General features: G+C 39.2%; 1 protein-coding gene across 2 annotated transcripts in view; it reads right to left on the bottom strand.

Annotated features, from left to right (window-relative positions):
• Window positions 1-1,100: 1,100 nt before the first annotated feature.
• LOC118793673 (glucosidase 2 subunit beta-like) overlaps window positions 1,101-24,251 on the bottom strand; it is a 111,490-nt gene continuing 88,339 nt past the window's right edge. The window contains exons 13-15 of one of the 2 annotated variants that reach the window (XM_036551903.1): window positions 19,136-19,207; window positions 3,573-3,672; window positions 1,101-1,511 (exon numbers count right to left, since the gene is read on the bottom strand). In XM_036551903.1, the coding sequence (XP_036407796.1) occupies window positions 1,374-1,511; window positions 3,573-3,672; window positions 19,136-19,207 (310 nt within the window). In that variant the 3' untranslated portion in view covers window positions 1,101-1,373. The remainder of the gene's footprint in view (window positions 1,512-3,572; window positions 3,673-19,135; window positions 19,208-24,251) is intronic. The other variant, XM_036551904.1, reaches the window with a different exon arrangement.

The raw sequence follows: 24,251 nt of genomic DNA, 5'->3' as shown, positions 1-24,251 counted from the left end.
TTCACTAACAAAACCTCTCCAGCTGAAGAATGGAGCAACAGCACCAGCAACCCAGAGTCCCATAGGCTGCTGTATAGTATGTTGTAGAGGATGTTTGGATCTGCAATACAAAAATTGTTCACGGGCAAAACACTGCTTTTTCGTATTTTAAAAGTTGAAAGACTGATTCAAAAATTAATCTTTATTCTTATTCCTTTGACTTGATCCGTAACAATTTACACATTTATACTCAGTGGTCTGTATTAATACACAAATAGTAGTGCATATTGAATTTTAGTTGAATACTGTTTGACCACAGCCATGTATCTCCACTCAGACTAGGACAGAAATACTATGACCCCCATCTCACAAAAGTCTCACACCAAGCCAGAATTTTTAACTTGCCAGGGAAACATGAAAAGGGGTTAAATCGCAATCAATGAACAGACACCAATTTGGCCATATGACAATACTATCACATTCGAAAACTGGATACATCAAATCCTTGCACTGAATGTCACCGGTGTTATATCTCTGAATATATTTCCATTACATACAGAAACCTATTTCAGCATATTAAAAATATCAAATTGTGTCTCTTTGACAGAAAAAAAAAATAATTCAACACTTTGGTCTCCAGGAGATACACAGAAGAGGTGAAATGATTCAGCTAACACCCTATATAAAAAAAGTTCATAAAATATTTCACAGCACATTAGATGCCCTGTTAGAAGTAGTATGCAATCAAAAGACCTGGCGCATGTGTCTGTGCATTTTCTGGGGTTTGGTTATCGTTTGGAGGGTGGGATTACAGGTTAGTCATATGGCATTTTCTTTGGTGCTTCTTAAAATAGCATTAGCAATACCTTCCCATTCTTCTACAGCAATAGAAAGCAGAAAACTCATATCTCAACATTCTGAAAAGTGTAAGGGTACTGGCTTTCAGCAGAGGTTAAAGTATAGCACCTCCACCTGACACACTGTATTCCAAACAACACTACACTGTCAAAATAAGCTGTCTCACTGTATCAAATATTGCTATATTTTATGCAATAGGTTTATTCCCTAGCACAACAGGAGAAATAAACTAAATATAACTAAGCCGTCCAAGGGAAAGTGTCCAGTTTATATCTTCTTATGAAATACTACACAATAAAAGGCCAATACGTAATGTGAGACAGCTGCTAATCCTTTATGTCTTGAATTGAATACCATAGAAAAAAAAATAACAGTAACAGAATTCTGGAAATTGGACAGACAATTAGGATGACATAATAATGGGGGTGGGTGGTTGGAAGGTTATTGCTTGACGAATTCAAAATGCTTGTGAGGCTGGGCTGACGTGTCCCAAGCTGTAACTGTCACCGGCGATAGTGGATGAAGCTTGCCTACAGTCACAGTTCACTGTGCACTCTCCACTTCCTTTGTAGTTGTTGACAAGCGACGGGAGTCTGAAGCTCCATAATATACTGGCATTTACTTGGTTCTTTAACTGATCTCAGAGCTGTCTCTGTCCCGCACATCAATGTGACCTAGAAAAATGGAAGATGGCCAGGGAAAAAAAAAAAAAAAAAACTTGGTCAGTGTAGGTCACTTGTGATGCCCTGCTTCTCAGACTGTCCTTTTAAAACCCTTTGGGAAAGAACTTATGAATATGATTCCCATTTTCGGCACTCACCGCAGAATCTTACATTGTTAGACACTCTGAATGAACACATTCTTTGACACTTTGTGGTTATTTAAAAAAGATGTTAAAATGCTTGTTTGGTGCTAATAAGGCTGAAATTTTTCCCCCTTATTTTACTAAGTGAAGCAGTAGATTAACCCAAAAAACAAAGAAAGAAAATTCCACTATCTAAAGATTAATTGCTAAAATTTTGTAAATATTTGTCATCCATTGATCAACTCTATCGTCATGGTCTCAAAATATAACGTCACATAGCGTTTTTCCTTAAACAACAGTCAAAATCTTTGTTTCTAATGTTTCCAGCGCAATTGCAATACTATTAAATGTGATTTTTTAAAAAATGATAATCATTCTGTCACAGTTTTATATGACCATTTCTGTTTGATATGCTGACACAGGGACACCATTCACATCCTGTCATAACCATTTGGCTGATGGTTTGTTCAAGGGGAGTATAGGATATGATTACTGCCATAGTGCTTTAATGGGTGACTTTTTGATGCCCCCTGCTTAAAAAAAAAAAAAAGTTCACTTTTACTTCTCCTGCAGTTTCCATAGTAACCCTCTCATCAGGCTCTCCTCTGCTGACAGTTCATCCTAGGAACAAAGCTACCTGGTGAGAACTTTAGAGTCCATGAGATTTGCTGTGGTATTACTGTGATAACTTCATGCCAACTACAAATTTTACTGCACGGATTTACAGTGTCAAAAAAGACAAGGGAAGCATTCTTTTTGGAGCTGAGAAATATCATAAACAACACATTCACGGGCTACACTGTAAGGTATCTGTAGTCTTTTGAGAACCCCTGTGAATTTTATCCAATTTAACCCCACTGGTGGTCAGTCTGTTGTACGGCACCTGCTGGTAACTCCTTTTCACAGACTACTAATTATTGAGTGTTATTATCTGAGTTTTGCCAGACAACAGCCAAACTACTGAACATGCCATCAATTTTGAGTCTGTTGCTACAAAATGCAGTAGTCTTGTCTTTTAAAATCTGTTACTTCTGACAAGTAACAAAAGACAAATTTTAATGTTTTAACCCGCCAGCATTCAACAGAAAAAAATAAAATGAAATCATTTGCATGGGACTGTTTTGGGAGACTAATGTACAGTAAATGCACATTATCATCATTACTATATCCATGGACTTAACAATAGTCAAATATATTTTTAGCAGCATGGAAATCAAATTCACAGGATGTTCCAGGATGCCTGTATTGGTATGACTTTGTGGTTCTTCCTTCAAAATCAGATTAATATCCGGCTCTGAAACAATGCTGCTGATATTTTAGTCTCCTTTCATTACCACTTTCTCATTAAAGAGAAGAGGAGTCCCTTTCCCCATTAAAAGAGAGAGCTGGGTTAGCTATTTCAAATATAATGAGGGATGACTTCCATACAGACTTCATTTATGCCGTCAGTACTTTACTGGAAAAAAAAGAGAAAAGAATCAAAGGAATTCAATTTAGGTTTTTTCAAAGCGTCGAGATGGAAGAGTATGTAGATTTTTAGATTGCGTTTACTGTAATCCATTTGAAGGGGTTGCTAAAAATGAGATGATTAAATGTGTTACATTATTTAATTGAACAAATTCCACACAAAAATGAACCTCATGACTTAAACAGAACCTTGTGAGAAGAGAAGTGTGAATCCCCGACTGACTGAATGAAGCAGAGGCAGACATTACCATAAACTCAATGAGGAGTGAGAAAAGGGAGAGGAGGTACACTTCCCTCCTGCATTTGACGGCTATGTGTTACACGTGCATAATTCAGTCACCACTGATGTATCTCAACCCCTTACATTACTGTACTCGATTTCAAAACTACTGCAAAAATACTGGTCCCCTATGAATTATCCATCTGTCCAAGCGGACACTGGCTGATGGGTAATTTTGCTCACCATAGTTGACCTGGTTGGGCCCTGCCAACAGGGTTCTCCTCTGTCAAACTTCATTTTGCTGTAGTGGTTGTCTGTTGGACCTGCCCATGACTGCCACTTTCTGAAAGACAAGCAAAAACTAGCTCAGTGGTTCCTTCCTCAGCAACTGATGTTTTGTTGGGGAAAAAAAAGAAAAACTTCTTAGAGACAGAAGTGAAACATTTTTTTTCTTGGATAGTATCAGTATACAGTTGCAGGACAATTCCAGTTAACTTAGAAAGCACACAGAAAGTCATGGAGGACTAATTCTGGCAAATGCAGAGGCATGGCATGAGTATGACTATACTGATATAGTACCTCAAACAAAAAAAAACTAATTAAATCTTAAAACCGAACAGAAACACTGCAGATTCTTTAAAAATGCTTGTTCAAAACTTATATTATGGACATTAGTTAATGTAAGCCAGTCAAGCTGATGCACAACTACTTTAATTATCACTTTCACATCTTCTCATAAATGAGGGTCTGAACCTGAATGTTGGTAAGTTAATTTACATGTGATCTAAATACATGAGATACAGACTAAGCTAAGAATCACAATACAAAAAAATGTGACCTACAACATGCACATTTAAGCCTAAAAGAGTACAGCTGATTCAATGTCATTCATCACTTCGTTACGTCATCTCGTGTGAAAAAGCCACTTCTAAAATGTGATATTCCACCATTCAATGCAATAGCCCCTCCGCAGAAAGGTCCTGTCTTATAGACGGCGAACAGGTCATCTTTAAGAGACCCGTGCCGCACGTTGCTTATTTAAGTCGGGTTGAGCGGGTCATTGGGAGGTGAATTGCTTATACAAGTGGAAGAAAGAGCTGCTCATCTTTTTTTCCACTCTGTTTGATTAGCTTTTAGCACTCTGTTAGTGCCGGGAACCTTCAAATGGATTGCTGTCAAGGCTTAACGCACGGCAGAGGAAGTGAGAGAGATGGCTCCTGCTACCAGCTCGCCTCTCCCCTGTCAGACTGGCATTCTCACCTCTGTGCTGCCTGTGCCCCATGAGGCGCCAGCAGCTACTCTCAATTAGGCCACCGCTAGCACCGAGACGGCCACTGAGCTCCAGAGATCTGAACTTAGAGCCACACGCTAAAACTGTATCGACAGATTGTGTTCATCGTTTCATTAGTCGTTCACTTTTCCCTGTAAATACGTAACACTTGTGTAGAGACTGTGTTACTCTGTGTTCCCTGTTTGATTTATGACTGCCTTTCACATTCATGATTCAGTATTATGTATATCCAAGTGATATATTAGCAGACAAATTGCAAAGGGGAACTCATATTTGAACTCTTATTTGGGCAGTAAAAAAAATGAACAAAAACATTTAGAGTAAAGCAGTCAAGAATGCATTTGTGTCTGTTAGTAACAGAAGTGTTCTGTTAACTGTAAATCACTTTGTTCCTTGGATAAATATTAAAATGTAAAACCACTGGTCCATTTCATGATTTTCCAAAGTATATGTAGCAAATATTTTTTTAGAGTGCTGGGACACCACAAATCACGCCTCTGAGATGTGCTGTTATGTAGAGCCACTCAGCTCTCACTCATTGCCAGAAGCATGCAGGGGTGTTTAAAAAACGTGCTGCTGTACATGGCTGAGTGATCTCTGCTGATTCTCTCATTCACAGCATGTTGTCACATTCTAATGCAAGTTTAATGGAAAGGAAGGTGAAAACATTTGCATGCAGATCACTTATTGTTAAGACTGGCATTTCAAAAAGGCAATTGCATGCAGCTAATTTCCAAAACATCCCATTCTGCTGAAAAAAAAAAAAAATCAAATGGATAATGGCAAAATTTAATTACAGCAGTGTGTAAATAGATTTTCATTTGATGGAGAACAAAAATTGTTTTCCTGGATTTTGAAATTGTTCTTCTTCCACAAGGACAAAAAGGTTGCAAGTTCTAGAACACTCTGGGAGTACACACTGACACATTCTTATACTGTCTATACTGTGCCCATCAGCCAGATGCCACAACCTCTACATGTGTTGCTTATAGTTCCATAAACTACAACAAGAACTGCAGATACAGAATTAAGAGGCAAACCCTGCAATGCACAGCTAGGGGGAATCCATTACCTATGTCACCTAAATGCCTAAATGGATGTGCTTGCATTTCAAAGGGTATTTTTTTAAACCAAACATTATGGTATGTTGGGCATAGCTTCCATGTTTGTTTATGGTGCAGAACAGTGACTCTCATCTAGGAGTTCTGAGGTCAGCAGCATATCGTACAGCAAAGGCTTGCATTATTTGGCATTCTATCTATTAGTAGAACAGAGCCTCCTATCCTTGAGAACACAGTGTCTGAGTAATAATAACACCAATACTACTAATACTAGTATTAATAATAATAATAATAATAATAATAATAGATTATGTAATATTATGCTTTCATTTCATCAAGTATGACAGAGAAGCAGGAGAAATTATCTTAAAAGTCCACAAAAAATCTACATTTGTCATGCTTAATATGTATCTGTAAACCTGTAATTATTATTTCATTATTTTTCTTATTCTTCATACTTACAACGAGACGTACTTTTGCACTTTAAGTGGCCACTAAAATAAATGTGTTAGTGTGCAAAAAATCAAGCCAAGCTGAGACCCAGTTCTTCCTGTCCTCTTAAAACCTTACCAACTCCTAAAGAGCGTTTCAATTCACGACCTCATTACATTTATCTAGCATGAGAAACCTTATTTGTTTTATCAGTCCAAGTGTCTACATCGCTTGCATGAGCTGAATCTTTAATGTGTAGATCTATGATCGATTAGAAAGAGAGAGAGGTTTTCCATAGTTTTCACTAACTTTCAATTATCTTGCTCAAGAGGCACATTGTGTAGTCAGAAGAAATGATTTTGCTAATATTTTCAAGAACTGAGCTCCGAATATCCACATTGTTTAATTAATGTTTAAATCTAATCCATATTAAGAATAATTAGCTTTCTAAAAAGCTGATTAGCATTATGTTATGATGATAATGGCTTGAGCTGATATAAGCACTTCTTATTTTTAAAATATGTGGTAGCCAGTAATTCAGTTTTACTTCATCACGCTGCTAATCCGTGTGCTTCTGGCGATAAACCCAGAAAATCCACGCTAATCCCATATAGCACTGAGAATGAGTTAGCCCCAGATATAGCCACATATCAAGCTGTCAAAAGCAATTATCATTCAGACAACTCTACTTGGATTAGAAACACACTGTAGTTAAAAGGTGAATTAAAATGCAAAGACACACTGTAAAAACTGAAGACTTTACCTGCAAACTTAAAACCACAAGAAAAATAATCTAACAATTATGTTCTTGCAATTTTACACATTCTATTCAAAATTCAATAATTAAAGCACACACATGTAAAAATATAATTATATATAAAATATAATGTAAATATATATGGTATATTTTATACACTATCTCTCATTTTACTCATATATTCAAGTTAATACCTAATATCTTCTTTCTAAAAATGTTTACTAAATGGGATTTCAATACACAATAAAAGCCATTCTTTGTTGCCATCTGCTTTCACATTCTATACATAATGTTAAAATGGCATAGACTGTATAATGAATAATTTATAAAGGTCAGGGGCATATCTGCTTGCTGTAATATCCATACTACATTTTTGTGATGTATCACACCAAAGATGGCAAAAGCAGTGTACCACACAGTGCTAACATCACTTCTCTTCTTTTAAATATGCAACATTTAATTATGCATAAGTCATTTTACTAACAGTTTACTGCACTTAAAAATGGTGTTCCACTCAGAATTATTTGCTACTCGATGACAGCATACGACAGTTTTTAAGCTGTATGAAAAAGAGGGACTCATTTAGTCAAATTAAGCTCTCCTTCAGTTTGCACAGTACAATAACTATTTGTGATATGGCAACAGAAAATATACTATAAATTATATGCACAGTAGATAACTTAAGCTCATGTAAGTCCACTGAACAATTATGAGAAGAAATAATTCATTAGACACAGAGACAACACACTGTTGTTCCCTGCTCTTGGTGGGGTTGTTATATGGTGTGCTTTGAGAGCATGATTGCAGTAAAGCCTACAATCTTGCATAAGTGTACAAACAAAAGGTTCAACGACACAGGTTTTGAGGTTCAGAAAGGCCCACATGGTTAACCTTGATTTGATGCAGTGAGATCAGGTTCAACTCAACAGCTTGTTCAAGCTCCAGCTGCTTGGATGACTCCCGTTAGGTTACCAATTAAAGGCCTGCACTCTCAGGTGAGCTGTGCAACATCATTACTGGCCCCCGATTCCCACGCATGGCAACATAATTAATATTTCATTGGGTTACTGCTCATTCCACTGCAAATGGTTGCTATCTGTGTATGTGTGAATGCACAGTCATGTGAAAAAAAAGTACAACCCATGGAAATTGTTGACTTTTTCAACATATTTGAACAAGCAAAGACTGAATGACTGAAATGTTAAGTCCAAATGTAAAGTCCAATAGTTTCCATTAAATAGTGCACTATGGGCATAGTATTGCTGTAGTATCACACCGGAGCTTAGAGTCAGAAAGGATATATTCCTCGACTTGCGTGCCATTTCGTCTACAGATTCACCAAGACTTGGTGCTCCGGAGACGAGATGTTTCTATGGTTACTCTTTGGAGAAGGGGGTGGGGTTTTACTATCTCCTATTCCCTATTCACTTTGACAGCTCAGACATACAAGCTCAATTATCCTGTACCTTGACAGGCACACATGAGGGCTCTAAAAATTACACAGTATGTAATATAACATAAAACACAATCTGAAAATGTACATTTACTGCATCCAAACCAGAATTATTCCATTTGTAACTCCCACTTACTTCCGCTACCTGGGCAATGCACTTTTCAGTGTTTAACATTAACTGAGCACGGTGTTCTCAGGTAAGAGGCCCTCTCTAATGGTACTTCAGAAAATGCCCTTGGCTAGTTGAAAATGAGCCCATTAAGTATGACACTTTATATATAATTATGCACTTGTTTCAGTGCAGCGTTGCCTCTCTGTGGGTTAAATCATTACCGCTCAATGAAAAAATAAAACCCTTTCAAAAACATTGGAAAGCAATAATGAATCTGATTGGCTTTGATATAAACACATTAAAACAATGTTCATGCATTATGGAAATGCCATCTAAGAAACTTTAAATGTAAACAAGTAAAACGTGAAGCGCCGCACAAAAGAGCCACTTGGAACTGCACCCACACAACAGTCATTGTCTTGTCGGGCTTCAGTATACATTGGCAGAAATATTCTTTGTATGCTGTGCTGTTACTTTGAAGGTCAATTCAAGTCAGCAGTCTATTTTAGTGTTTAACCACTTCTAGTGTAAAAATATCCAGACAGTGCGTATACCCTCTTGCGCAGATGGGTCGATAGATGTGGGACGCAACTGTCAGATACAGTATGTTGTAGGTTAGCGTCGGTGTCATTGGAAGGACACAACAAAATTGCTAACAATATGAGAACATTGCTCAAAGCTTTCTCTGCAAGGCATTTACACTGGTTATGTGATATTTACCTCCGCTGCATAGTATTTTAGGTTGCACTAGGCCTAATTAGTGCCCAACAACACAATTGTGGAGCCTCCTTGGTCAAGCTACTAAGCGCCTTATTTACTGATCCTGTGTACTACATACACTGTATAGATACTCTATGGATATTTCACTCAACTAATCATTCAATTCTAATAATCTCTATCAAACAGAAAATACCTTTAACCAAAATGCAAAGTTGATATTTATGTGTCGATACAAGAAATAAAACCAGAGATGGAACAAAAATAGACTCCATTGTGGGGGTTGGTGATGTAAATCATACAGTGCCCCACATATTTATTCATATCCCTGACTAAAACGGAACAAAAAATGCTATAAAAGAACAAATGTGCAAACGAGTTTTTTTTTTTTTTTTTGCTTCATTTTTTGTTAGTTAATGTCATTGCACAGAGCGAAGCAATATTATTCCCATTTGATTTTATTCCTAAAACTCTTATGCACACCCCTGTAAATCATTCTCTGTCGTGCGCGGCACTTACAAGCTGCTTCCTGCAGAGTTTTATGCTGTTCTGGCACCTCTGAGGGGATCTCTGTCTGTTCCTCCAGGCAGAATTGCTGTGGGTGATTCTTGAGTTCAAAATATGGATGTTTCATTTGAATGAGGTGTGGTGATTGAAATGATCAGCTCAGAATATTTATTTTGTGCTCTGTTACTCATAGTTTTGGATGAATACTTTAGACCATATTTGATATTGTATTTTTATAATCTTTTTTTTCATACACCATTTAGTCAGGGGTATGAATAAATATGGAGGGTACTGTATTTATCTTCAAAGCACTGCAAATAACGACACTGGCAGTTATGCACAACATTGATAAAAATATTTCTTCATATAATGACAGTTTACTGGATGAGCTTACTAGAGGGTTTACTAGATAACATCAAGTAAGCTGTATATGCCAGTCACGTACAACATCAAATTTACTGGCTTTATTCCTCTAGCTCTTAGCCTTTTGCAGTAGGTTTCCTACGAAATCTAAAATCAGGTATTGCTGGATAATGCATGAGAGCAGAAAATATATAGAAAAATGGTGGTGAAATACTTCACTAAACCTTTTAATATTAAGCTACTGTCACAAATCATTATAACTGGATGTTTCCTTGAAAGCCAATAACAGTCCCTTAATTACATTTAGTGCAGTTTTCACCTTTTAAAGTTATCTCAATTATAAGAATTGCACATTACTTAAACTTTTTAAAATCACACAACTATCACATCAGTCACGTAGCCTTGCTTTTACACTTTGGAATGAAACCAATATTCTCCTTTCAAAAGTAGTAAAGAAGACTCATGCACCACAGTTTGAAATATTTAATCTCACACTGGCATCCTGACATCACCCTCCACTATATGTGCATTCCATTCTGTGCTGCTTTCCTATGCTGATGTACATATTCACACAAATTACATAAATGCAAAAAGGAAACACTCATGTTCTCTTAAGACGGTTTAAACCTAGATATCACCCTGTTCACTGTAACAAAAGGACAGAGCTCTTTGTGGCCAGCACACATCATTTTATAGCATTCTGAGTAGGCAGACAAATGTTTAAGCCCCTACAGCCTGCTGTTTAAAGAATGGTAAACATATAACTTGAATGAATAGACTGTTTGTTGATGGTCAGTGGTGATAGAGTGCCAGCACAATGCTCAATACACAATACACAGCACCACTGTGATAAGTGCCTATTTACTCTCTGGCTGTGCACGCACAATTGCTGAAGAGTAACTATGCAAATTAACAGTAATTAATCTTTAAGGAAAAGAAAAGCAAATTATTGTCAGAACTTTCATCCTATTAATATTTAAAAATGGCACACAGGTTTTTTGTGGGTCTTGAGTGGAATAAACTATTATTGATCAAATAAGCACATTTCCATATAACTGTGGGCACCAATAAGGTTTCATGCCTATTTTCATGAATTTTCATCATGGGATCAGCAAAGTTCACATACTCACAGGGCCATAATAGCTTCAGGCAATTAATATTTCATAGCAACTGCAGCCCCATATTTCTCAAATATGCACTATCAGCTGGTAATTATCTTAAAGGAAGTGAATAGGACTGCATGGATTGTCAGGCATTCTGAATACTGGGACTCAACAGTGTAGGAATTTATTCACCTACTCAGGCACTGGGTCCCTGGTGTTCACACTCCACACACAGCACACTCCTCACACAGTGTGCTCCTCAGACAGTGAGCACGCTCCAAACACAATGTGCTCCTCACACAGTGAGCTCCTCGCACAGTGACCACACCCCACACACAGGGCGTGTACTCCACACACAGAGGGTATGTTCCACACACAACACGCTCCACACATAGTGGGTGCTCCACACACAGCTCGCTCCACACACAGCATGATCCTCACACACGGGGTGCACCGCACACACAGCAACCCCAGTCACTTGTTCCAAGCTACAGAACTCATTGCAGCTCTCCCACCGTGGCTCACCACATTGGAGATGTTGCTAGGCTACATAACTTTACCACTTTGAAATATATTATTCAATAAAGCAGTTCAAGGGAAACCTGTGGCTTTGAATACTAAGTGGTGCAAACTTACAGAGGAAAATAAAAGCAATCATGAATGGCAACAGCCTTTTGCTTTCATAATAACGGCCTTTATTATTTTCCTTACCTATTAACAACAGCAGTTACTGGACGCATCTTCCCTCATATAAATGTCCTTTTTAATTTTTTGAAGGTGATGGGTGGTTGGCAATATATCACTGTTTCTGTGTGCATTGCTGATTTCTTAAGCAGCAGAAAATGAAGAATCTGATTTCTGGAGCCCAGTGCATTTAGAGACGGGATGCTTATCTAGTCCATTGCAGATATTTTTTTACACATCTAGGCCACCTGGGAGATTTTATTAGATGTTGTACATATCTACCCTGCAGAGACCTGAAACAAAGTTTCATTGCCAAGCGAGTATTTCTCCTTATTCATATTTCTCCTTTGCGTTGACACCACACAGGCCTTTACAGTCTCTTCTGTAAGACTACAAGAGCAAATCCGTGAGTACAAATGGCAAATTCCAGCGCTATTCTGAGGAAGCACGCAGGGAGCCGGCATATTATAATCAGCCCGACGCAGTACAGTATCTCCCACCGCACACCATGCACAGCGGTCAGAGCTGACTGGAGGTGAGGAAAGCCATATCTCAACAATGGCTTCTTCTGTCAAAGCCTATGAAAACACTGTCCCTGTAATAAAAGCTTCCTCTCGCATTTGCCTTTTTTTTATTTTTGTTCCTGACGCGGGTTCTCTCAGCGCCGGGGCCGAGGTGTAGGACATTGCGAGGCAAGGACAGCAGGTTTTTTTTTGTTTTTTTCCCCCAAGGTTAAAGGATTGGCAGACTCATTCTTGTCTGTCATCTGTAAACTGGCAACGCGCACATGGTCACCTAGCGACACACTCAGAATGGGTCATTTGTGTGCCTTTGGTGTAGTCTCTGATTCACATAAAGCAATGTCACTGCATCTAAAGAACGCGATTAGGCCAGCCTTCTATGGCTGGTGCTACAGTGCTGTAGACAGGGGGATACAGCAGCCTGACCTCTGACATGGACTAGGCAGCGCTGGTGGTCAGCTGATTTCCCAAGAGTCCTGGTGACCAGGTGACACCGTGACACATTGACCTTTACTAATCTAAAGGTGCATGTAAATAACAGCATCTCTGTCTGACTAGGAACCCTACATTTGAAGACAGCTGTAAGCTCAGTTACATTGTGTCTTACTGTTACCATGCCATGCCAATGCTTTTTGGGCATTGTAACCTTATATAAGCAAAGACAGTTATAACATGCATTAATATTTAAACTGTAGATAGCTGAAGGCAAAAGGTTATTATTGCAGAGCAGCATTCTCAGGGAATACTTTGAGCTCAAGCGTCACTATTGTGAGCGGCTAAAAGATGGAAGAACTGTGGAGGGATGACTGAAAACCAGTTAACTGCTTGTAAACGCTTACGGGGACTTCAATTACAAAGGCAAACTCAAAGACCCACCCGTACAGCACTGGCTTTCACCAAGAGCGACACCGCCGCAATCTCGGCTCCACCGAGAGCCACATTCATTCCAGCCGCCTGCAACGAAATTATATAACCGGCAAAGCTGAGACACGGGGAACAGTGTGTTTCTGCACAGCGAGGATTTTCATTTACAAGCAGCCAAATAAGCCCATTATTAAAGGGGGCTCGCTCATGCAATCACAGTCTTTTGCGCTGGAAGTAAAAAAAAAAAAAAAAAAAAAAAAAAAAATTCCTTTGTGACTGCTTAGCTGGGGCTTTTTGTGAAGCTCACTTTATCAGGAGGACAGATAGTTTCGTTGACTCCGTGGTTTTTGCCGCGGTCTCCGGAGAAGGCTGCCGCCGCTGCGAGGGACACCTCTCGGTGGGCCGCGTGTTGATTTCATTCCTAAACAAGGTGCATTTACTTACGTCCGACCCGAGCCACGAGCCCCGTCGCACCTCCGCGTTATTAAGATGGACTCTCTCTGTCACGTGAAGGCGAGTCACTCGCCGCGTACGCCCTTCACCTACTTTGTTATCATTATTACTGTTTACATTATTGTCACCGCTTCTATTACATTTCATCCCTCGATATGGCCTTGCTGAGCAATGCAAAAAAAAAAAAAAAATATGTGGGACTAGAAATAGAGGAATGGAAATACAGCACTGCTTGCACACTATCCAAGATGCATTTCTACAGAAAATACAAGCCCAATACAATCCCAATGTGGTTTTCATTTTGAATGTACCCATAACTAAAAATGAGTTGCAAAGGTGCTGTGCTGAAATAAGAAACCAGTACTACAACAGGTGTACTTCCTAGGAGATACACTTTACATATATATATATATATATTTTTTTTTTATATGATTTTAATGGTGTATACACACTGTGTATGTAATGGCTCAAACAATGCGCAGGCATTCCCCACATCACTTATTTCCATCCACTTGCAGAGTGTATTTAGAGCTAACACTGGGAGAAAAGTAGACAAACTTTAAGCACCATATGGGAAAAAGCCATTTTTGGCCATCCAAGTTGATGGCATTTTGGAGGGTTTGCCATGTCCTTATGATCATACTTCATGTTGTTATAAACTTACTTAAGCTGGACACATACACACCAGATTGCTGGTCAATGTGCCCCCATGGTATAGTCGGTCAGCACTGGTCGATCATCTTTGGTAAAGACTTGCAGACTGTTATATATAGACTTTGCTCATGTTTAAAAGTGAAAAAAATGAAGACAAACATCTCCATGAAAAGATAAGCAGCAGTGTAAAGACAGCTAAGAGCCAAATATGTTGTGAGTTACCAAGTAAAGAACAAACTCTAAAGACCAGGGTAACAGTGTCTGCACCTGTAGCTAATGTCTCCTCTCTAGTTAGCTAGTAAACAGCCCATGCCAGCTACCTTCTTCATCAGAAGCAATAGTGTTATCAACCTTCTCCATCAGAAACAATAGCATTATCCCTGTCCATTTACATTTTAGCTATATAACATAAAAAGTGAGCTAACATGGGAAAATAGTTCACTAAATAATGCTAGCTAGGAGCTTTAACATTGACAGCTTGTTTTGAAATATGTTGTATGTCTGCAAATGAGCAACAAATTCGAAAGATCAGGAGGTCTCCATCAGACACAACAGTGTTATCTACATACGTTTATGTTTTAGAATGACATAACTAGCTACCTGTCATGGGACAAGTAGCGTATTAAGATAAATAACGCTAGTGAGATGGTCATCAATCTCATTTTCTGGTTTTCAATGTATATATGTATTACAGATGTGTGCATTTGCTAGGACCTTCAGCATGCTCCTTAAGCCTATTCCACAGCTTTTGTTGATTAAACAATAATTTTGACTTAAAATTGAGCAAGTGATCTTAAGGCTTCAGATGGTTTGCATAATGCTTTTCTGAGGAGTTTTTACTTGTCTTTTTTTTTTTTATGAAGCTTAAGATGGATGGAAATAGGGGTACACATTGACATAATAGCAAAGCTTGACTAAAGCAAAACAAAAAAACTTAATTTTTTTTTTACTCTTTAAATACATACTAATGATTTTTTGTACACAACACTGAAGCATGTGTATGATAAATGCTAGCGTTTAAATCAAAGATCTCTGTTCTTTGCACCCACACAGGGGAGAGGAACACGTCTCACACACAGATTAATATCAGTGCCCACCAATACCCTGAAAGAGGCTGGCGCGCTGGGTGAATGATGGTCTGTCTGGATAAAAAATGAACTTATTCCCACTGCTGGGCTATGATTCATGCTTTCCCTGTGCACTGTGTAAAATGTGTGGGCTACACCACAAAATGTTCCACCGCTTGTCTGCTCACAAATTATATTACTTTTTGTGAGTTATATTCCATAGGATCCAAAGTGACCATTTAGTTTCCATTAACCAGCTTGAGGCAGATTAAATATTAAATAGCCTCTTAGCTGTGTTGGCTTTTCAAAGGGCCAGGCTGAAGTCTTTTGCCTTACTGTTACTGTTGCATGTAAGAGCAGTCAATGAGAATGCACTGCTCCTCGACAGGGCCCTCTCCATTTAAAACCCTCACTGTGCCAGCGGGCGCTGCTGTCAGCAGTACACCTCCACATGAGAGGCACTCCGGCTCAGTGCAACGGCCTCAGAACAGAAGCCATCTCACGGCAGACAGACTGTTAGATATCGGCTGAAAACAGAGGCATGTACATGCCTTTACAGGTGACGGGACTTCATTCTGCGATGCGGTAGCAGCCGCACAGCTGAAACCGATGTCTCCTGCTCGAAAGCGGGCGGCAGACGCAGAAGAGGTCCGGGCTTTTTATTCCCTTCTGTGGTTTGTGACACGTGCCAAAATCAGGGTTAGAGATGGGGCATCTATTGCCCAGAGTTTTTTTTTTTCTGTTTGTCCCTCGCCTATCTATATAAAGGATGCGAAATGTTTCCCTGCTCTGTATGTGTGTGGGTAGTGTAGGAGGTGACAGCCAAGGGGAACATGTAGCAAAGTGATGCTCTTATATTTCAAATTCTAATTAGTTCCTTTCAAATTAAAATAAGTGCATTATCCGTAATAAACTGACCTGCAACACTTAACTACCCACATTCATTCCCTTAAAAATACTAATTGGCTAATGGTATTTTCTTCCTGACAAATACAACTCAGGGCTCAATGAACTTTCTTTTCCTATCCTCTTTTCTCTGAGGCAACGAAAAAGACAGTTGTATGAAACCTGGGTAGGTTTGAGCAAAAACTATTAATATTAATGGCTTTTCCACAAGGATGGAAATAATATTAACGCTGAGGGAAACTATCGAACCTTTGTTTTGAAACATTGTTAAAACAGGCTCCAGAAATTCAGCCTGTTTGGTGTGGGTCTTTTCTTCTCTTTGGCAGAGTTCTAAACCTCTGTTTCAACACTGAGAAGCACTGACATGATTGATGGCCGATAGGAGGGCAGAGTTACTGGGGACAATAAACAATAAAACAATATTTTTAAAGAAATGCAGTGCCAATGAAATATTACTTATTTAACTATACATTACAAACTGTCTGTTGACTGACTGCAGAGGGAGATAGGATTTTCTGAAATGACAGCAGGGGAATAATCCTGTAATTTAGGAACTCGGATCTCAGGGACTGTGAAGAAGAATTAAAACGTCTGCCAGAAGTGAGGATGAGAAAAACAACATACCTCAGCTTTTAAAGAACACAAATAGTTCTGGAGTTATACTTTCAGATCAGTGTTACATTTGCATTTACGACGCTCTTACGCATCTCTTACGCCCCATTTAAGGGGCTTTGGGTTTCACCTTTCTACAGCTTCATCCACCCATACAGGAAACACGGAAACACAAGCGAAAGTCACGGCACAGCAGCTTTTTAAGGCTAAGCAACCTTAGGTGTGAGGGGTGTGTGGATGCTGATGTGGCTTGTTCAGGCTGAAATACGACTGGAAATGTACCTCACCCCTGCACTGGTCAATAGTGTTCATCACGCTGCTTTCCATATTGATGGATGCGTTTTTTTTCCACTCGGGCAGAGCCCTCCCAGGTGGAGAGATGTGAAGGACTGTTGTCCCTCCGCCTTTACCCGCAGCGGCGAGCTTCAGCATTAGCTGCGCTCGCAGCATAAGGCCCGGGCGCATGCGTGGAGTGATGGATGAAGCAGCGGCGCATGCCTTACCGCATTACAGCAGCGGATGCAACTGAATTCATGCGTGGAAGGAAACACCAAGAGGTAAAACCACCGGTAGTCTGCAATTCAGCACCTCAGAATTCTTTCCGATCGCGTCTCCGAGTCAAAATTATGGCTACAAGCTGTACAATCATCAAGCCAGCTGAAGATAAGTGGCTCACGTTTGCAAGAAAGTGTGACTAGTTCCAGCTTATCTGGAAACCTACCTAAATGAACAAGAATGAATAAAGAACAGGTATCATACCACACCTAGCTACCTACTAAATCTAGTTGTTAGGGAAGCAACAATGAATAAATAGCCTGACAGCATGGCAATAATTTCCATATGTATTGCATTGTATTGTATATGCATTGCTGGCCTTTACACAACCTGACAGAGGAACATACATACAGTGATACAGGATTTTGTAAAATGGCTATTAAAGTGAACCGTCCATGTTGAGGAAGCTGATTTTTCATCAGCCGCTGCCATTCCAATATGGCTTCATTTCTGGTCAGGGTCAAGGTTAGTCAGACATAAATTGAAAATTACATTTCCATTTGTATGACTAAGGTATGTGCCCAAATGTCCTATATTATTTGTAATGTGTTTGTGCCACTTTCAGTTATTTTAATTAAATGTGTTTATTGTGTGTTTTCAGGCCGTTTAAATAAAATAATACACAGGCCTGCAGTAACATACAGCATCAGTATGTTAAATTCAGCAATTCCATGATATTGTGATAAATGAAGATCTTTCACTGCAGCTGAAGTAATGGGGACAGTTAAAGCTGTGCTTGTTTTTCTACAGCTTTAACTGTGACAGCTTGCGTTATTACAATGCAGTATTGCTTTATTTTGTTTGACAGAAAAGCAAGTTAAGTGAACTGATTATTGTACCGCTTGCTTCAAAAATAATGCATCTCATTATGAAGATGGTCAAAAATCTGTGAATTGTCTTGAATGAACAATGATTTTTACCAATCAAAATAATGAAAACCTTCATTCACTATTCAGTCAAAATTGAATAGGCCTATTCATAAAAAAGGCTCCATAAATAATATAATGGAAATAAGGTACATGGCATATGAATACAATTCAATCAACATTTAATTCTCAATAAATCTGTAGAAACTCCCTTGGAACACACAGCAAGGTTATTATACAAACACAGAACTCAATATGTTCACAATTGATTAAAGGGTAGAGGGAATGATTTATCATGAATAACTGAAATGCTGACACTGGTCCTAGCATAGACCTCAGTTTGGTAACACAACGATTACAAACCCTTCTAAAACACTGACAGCAGTATTTGACGTAAAAAACTTTGAAACTATAATATATGACCGATATGTTTCCATAAGGGGACATAGAACAGACACAGACCCTTAGTACTAAGAATATATTTGCATTAGTACAAGAAAGGCTGATCTAAACCACCATCTTACTTCTTTGGAATAGAATAGCTCTTGCCTGAAGGAATGCATTTAGTCCTTGCTTAGAAAATGGGCGCTCTTGTAACTTTGATGTTTATTTATGTCCAGTATATGTTCATCAAATGATGGGAACGTTCCAATGTTTGTCTGGCTCACTGACTCACTGACACCATGGAATTTGTCATTTACCCACTGTACGGCAGATGCTTTGTAGCAAGATTGAATTTGACAAAATCTGTCCATCCAGAATGTACATCGATTACATAAATCAAATACCGCATCATGACTGATATGAAAAAAAATGACAGCGACTTACCCTAACAAGACCTCTGTTCCTGTTGTACTCTTCTGTGTTACTTGATTAAAAGGACACAGTGTGTATGTATACCTGTAAAGTTGAACAGGTGGAAAGTAAGTATTTAAAAATGAATAACAATAACAATAACTATGATATCACAGAATGACATAATAATGCATGTGACTGGATTTCAAGCACTGTAAATGGCTCACCAGTACTACACCTGCAAATTTTAAAATGTACTATGTATGGAAAATATTTTCTATTCAATTCCATTTAATTAGTTCCTTTTGTTACATGCAATGTTTCAATAATTTCTTTCATAATGAAAAGGCATACTAAATGACATTAAAACTATACGCATTTACAAATAATGTCCACACCCTAACATGAATATAGAAATATGCAGTGCCATGTACAGTATACACTGATTCCTTTGGAGAGGAGACTGTTATATTGAAACAGTCAGTTCCTTTAATTCCTTTCAACACAAAGTACAGCCCTGGATAAAAAAAGAAAAAAAAAAGGAAAAGGAAAGAGGCTCTAAGAAGATGAAAAACACCAGGATACTTATGGATGGAGCACTGCGTGCTGGGCAATTCTCTCAGCAGCTGCCTAACACAAACACAAACCCACCAGAGTATCTGGAATGACAAGTAGCCATTACACAACCTGAATTATTGAACACGGCCTAAGCCTCCATCTTGCTTCAGCTGTCTACCGGTGAAAGGTTGACAACAAACCAGCAATGCCACCCACAGTTTATCTGTACAGGGTCGTCAGATGTTGGGAGTCAGTGATTAGAGCTAGCAGTGACGCAGAAGGAGACAGAGGGGAGTGGAGATACAACTGATCAAAGAGACTAGCGCAGGACATGGGCGGGAGAGACAGTGGGATTTTGATAACCGAACCAAAACACTGATTAATATAACCCAAAGGAAGTGGACACGTGAACTTGCGTCTTTAAAAAAAAAAAAAAAGTGTGTGAGAGAGGGCGCGAGAGGAAAAAGGAGAGAGAGATCGAGGAAGGGGGAGCTGATGGAGTGAAACTGGCAGATGTGGGGGGAAAAACATCAAAAGCAGAAGGAGAGAAAAGCAAGATGAAAGAAAGAAAATGATGAACATCAGAGAGAAGGGGAAGTGACTGGCCGCGAGTTCTCTGCTCTGGAGGCTGTTTGTGGACTACATTAAGTGTTTCACGTCTCGCTGTGTGTGCTGTTTTAGACATTTATCCTTTAATGTTCACCATATATTTCCTCACACGGCAAGCCTTTTTTCCTCACATTTTAGTTGTGTGAATCCCCATACGGACCACCCACTAGTTTTGTAATTACTTAGAACAGTCTGAAGTGAACTGCTGATAAATATGATGGATTCTTTACAGAGAACGCACAAATAACCAAAACACAATGGAAGTGAAACTATGTTTCTGATCACAAGTTTTCAGAGAGAGTACATCAATAGTGAAGTGCCCAGAAAAGGGTTTCTATGTGAGTAAAGCCAATGTGCATTGTTGGCTTCGCACTTCATCTGAGAGGTAAATTCAACCTGAAAGCTCCAGCCAATGTGCACCCTACGCCCAGTCTGCAATTCTTGGAATCCAGAGGAGGAACACGGAACAGAAGTCCTAATCCTACACTGTAAATATGGATCCGCATTCTCTTTACTAATTCCAGAGAGCCAATTGTATTCAAAATGTTTTCAGAGGGTATTTCAAGAACAACAAACACCCTTGTATGAACAAAGGAACAGATGGCACCTAATGTGCTCAGGGAAGACATCGCCATGAGAGAGTAATCAAATCAATTGGGGATTTCCCTATGCTGTTTCAATGCAAACGACCACTGATACCCACTTATGGCAGCATGTACATCGATGAATTACAAAAATGGTAAGTCCATACGGAGCGATATAACATTGACCTTGAGAGCTTGTCCCTAACAGGGGACACCAAGAAACATAAACGACGTGCCCTAATGGAATTACAGACAATGCACCCGCGCATAAAGCTGTCAAACAGTCGAATGACCTTGCATCTCTGATGGTTTCATTTTCTCCATCCCTTCTTAGTGGGGATGCTCAGGCGGATCAGCCAGCGAGGCGCTCTTTTCGAGTGCAGGCTGAACGTTACAGCCTGAGGTCAATCCCTGCTGTGCCATCAGCCGACAGTGACAACGACATTGACTGGGAGCCCACAGTGGTGAACTCGACTTTATCATTCCACCAGTGATAGGGGTGTATAGGTTCCCAGGGTCTCCTCCTCCAATCGGCATTTACTTCACTGTAGTACACTGTGAGATTTAGTGTGAAAAAGAGCTGGCTGGCTGCATTTGAGTGTATCAGAGGATTGCATTTGTCTTATTTCAGCACTCCTGTGCAAATGTAGAGGTTGTTGTGGTGAGGTGAGCCTAATGCGCAGTTGATGATTCCAAAACTGGTTGCATAAAGTCGAAAAATGAAAAAAAAAAAAATAAAATTGTGGGAGGGAGTCAGGAAGATATGCTGGTGACATGGCGGTGGTGATTCATCTAAGGTCTGTGAACACAACTGCTAGTGGCAAACAGCAAAGCAGGCCATGAGGCATGGGAGGAGGAACCAAAGTGAAGAACACCACGCAGACACTCTGATTGCAGCTCTGACAACAATTAGAGCAGTGTGAGAGAACCGTGCAGATTGAACATGACAACGAACTGCAGAATCCTTTAGCAGAAACACACACTTGTGTCTGCTTTTCTCAACCTGCCAAAAATGACTTTGACATTAGCGAATCTGTTGATTTAAACTTTCTCGGTGAGACAACACCGGTTTGTGTGGTGCAGAAATCAATTGTGAATCACTGTGTATATCAGACTGTGTGAGTTTACATTATAAATAAAAGACTACAGCTACATAATAAAACATCAGATCTTTTCTTACCTGACCCGATTCACACTTGCTGTACACACGTGTTTGTATTTAATGCACATATACATAGATGACTGTATAGAAGGAGGAAGAGCAAGGGGCAAGCTTATATTAGGAAAACTAATTTGTGTCACTAACCACAAACATGGAAACAACCACGTTAAATGGATTAGCAACTAATTTAAAGTTAGTGACACAGGCCACTATTTATTTTGGTAGCTGCAACAACAGGGATCAGACAGTTTCAAAAGTTCCATCCAAGGAGAACTTTCCTCAATGGTGTGCTGTCTGATTGTGTGGAGCAGTTTCACAAAGGTGACACTGCAAACTCCACAGCAAATTCAACCGTGCCTAATAGGTTTACAGGTATTCCACTGTGTATTTCTAACAGCTGTGTGTGTGTGTGTGTGTGTGTGTGTGTGTTTGTGTGTAGGAGTCTCATAGACTAAAGAGTCTATAAACAGATGCTGTTTTCAAACGCAAGATTCAACACACCATGGATCCTTTTTGACATTTGGCATGGTGTTTTCCGATACAACTTCCTATATCCCTCTACAAAATTTCATGACTGGGTAGAATTTTACTGCCGATATACAGTAAAAGGCACACCATCTCTGTAGGGGGCAATTTAAATATTGACCAATTTAAGTAGCAGGAAAACAATAAACATAAACTTTATTTATAAAATATAATCAGGGATTTCTCTAAAAAAATGACCCACAACTGTGAATTACAGTGGAGTATGGCTTCTCCTAGATAATGAGGCCAACCCTGCCTTTGTAAAAGAATGAAATGGGCCCCTTGCTGAAAGCATTCATGAGTCAATTACTATTAAAATAAAAAAAAGATGTATATCAACATACTGACGGTAATTGTTCTTCTCTGATAATCATCAGTCACAGTTTTTCATTACAGAACAGAGTGGGAATGTGTTCCAATTGTTTTGAACCATATTAACGAGGCTTATTAACATAATGCTAACCTTCTGTGACTAGTAAAATACTGAGATGCAAATTTTAATGGCTTTGACTGAATGTATTTTTTGCCATTAATTACTGTAATTAAATACTCAGCCTCAATCCTCAAACAGGATTAGTGCATAATACTTTCAAATGTAGAACAATTGGCCTGACATGATATTTTGAGAGCTTTTTCAGTGTAGTGTACTTTTTAAAGGAACACATTAGTGACAGAAGTAAGTTGTGAACAAATTAAAGCATGTTTTTTTATGATCTGATATCTGCTGTGTAACAGTGACCCTGAGACTGAAACTCAGGGTAACTTCAGTGGATCACAAATGTGTAATACATTTAGTCAGTCTTCCAGTCATCCAGTCATTCACTCATCTAAAACAACATGAGAGATCTAACAGATTTTGAAAGAAGTTAAATGGTAGGTGCCCAAATTGCCAGTGCCTCAGTCACAGAAATAATAAAATTATTTAGTGCATCAAGGAGAATAGTGTCAAAAATCATGATAGCATATGCCAAACAATAGGACGATGGCAATAGGACAAACTGCTACAGCAACGAGGAATAGTGGAAGCAAATCAAAGCTCAATGACAAGGACGGACACTTAACAGGATATTTGATAAAAATCACAAAACACGGGCCTCAAAAAATACCACAGACGTGAATCTACACCTCTATGACCACGTGTCAACAAAAACTGTACTTTGTCAGCCTAACAAAGCTGGTATTTATTGTAGGACTGCCATTCGGAAACGGTTTTCAACCAAGTCAGTGCACAACAATGCATAACTCGGTGTAATGACCACAAAATGTGGACTTCTGAGCACTGGAAGAGAGTAATATGATACGATGAGTCGTCTTTTACTCTTTCTCACATCTGGATGGGTTTATATTCGAAGAAAACCACAGGTAGCCACATGCTTGTTCTCAGCCTGGTGGTAAACATGGTGGTGGATCTGTTATGATATGGGAAGCCATACTGTGGGAGGCACTGGGTCCAAATATTACTATTACTCCAAATATTATTAAGCCATTTTGGAGGCCAGGTGCACCCTATAGAGCAAACACTGGTTCCTCAAGATGTTTCCTTATTCCAAGACGACGCTGGCAATGCACGGTACTATGGATTCACAAATGGTTTCAAGAACACCAGAATGAAGTCGAGACAACTTCCGTGGCCACTCCATTCACCAGATCTAAAAACCATTAAACCTTCCATATCTCCACCTCCTTCATCTTTCAATGAGCTGAAGGCTTT

Source organism: Megalops cyprinoides, chromosome 18 (assembly GCF_013368585.1).
Source record: "Megalops cyprinoides isolate fMegCyp1 chromosome 18, fMegCyp1.pri, whole genome shotgun sequence".
NCBI lineage: Eukaryota > Metazoa > Chordata > Actinopteri > Elopiformes > Megalopidae > Megalops > Megalops cyprinoides.
Note: the sequence above shows the minus strand (reverse complement) of the source record. Positions and strands in the feature narration are given on the sequence as shown.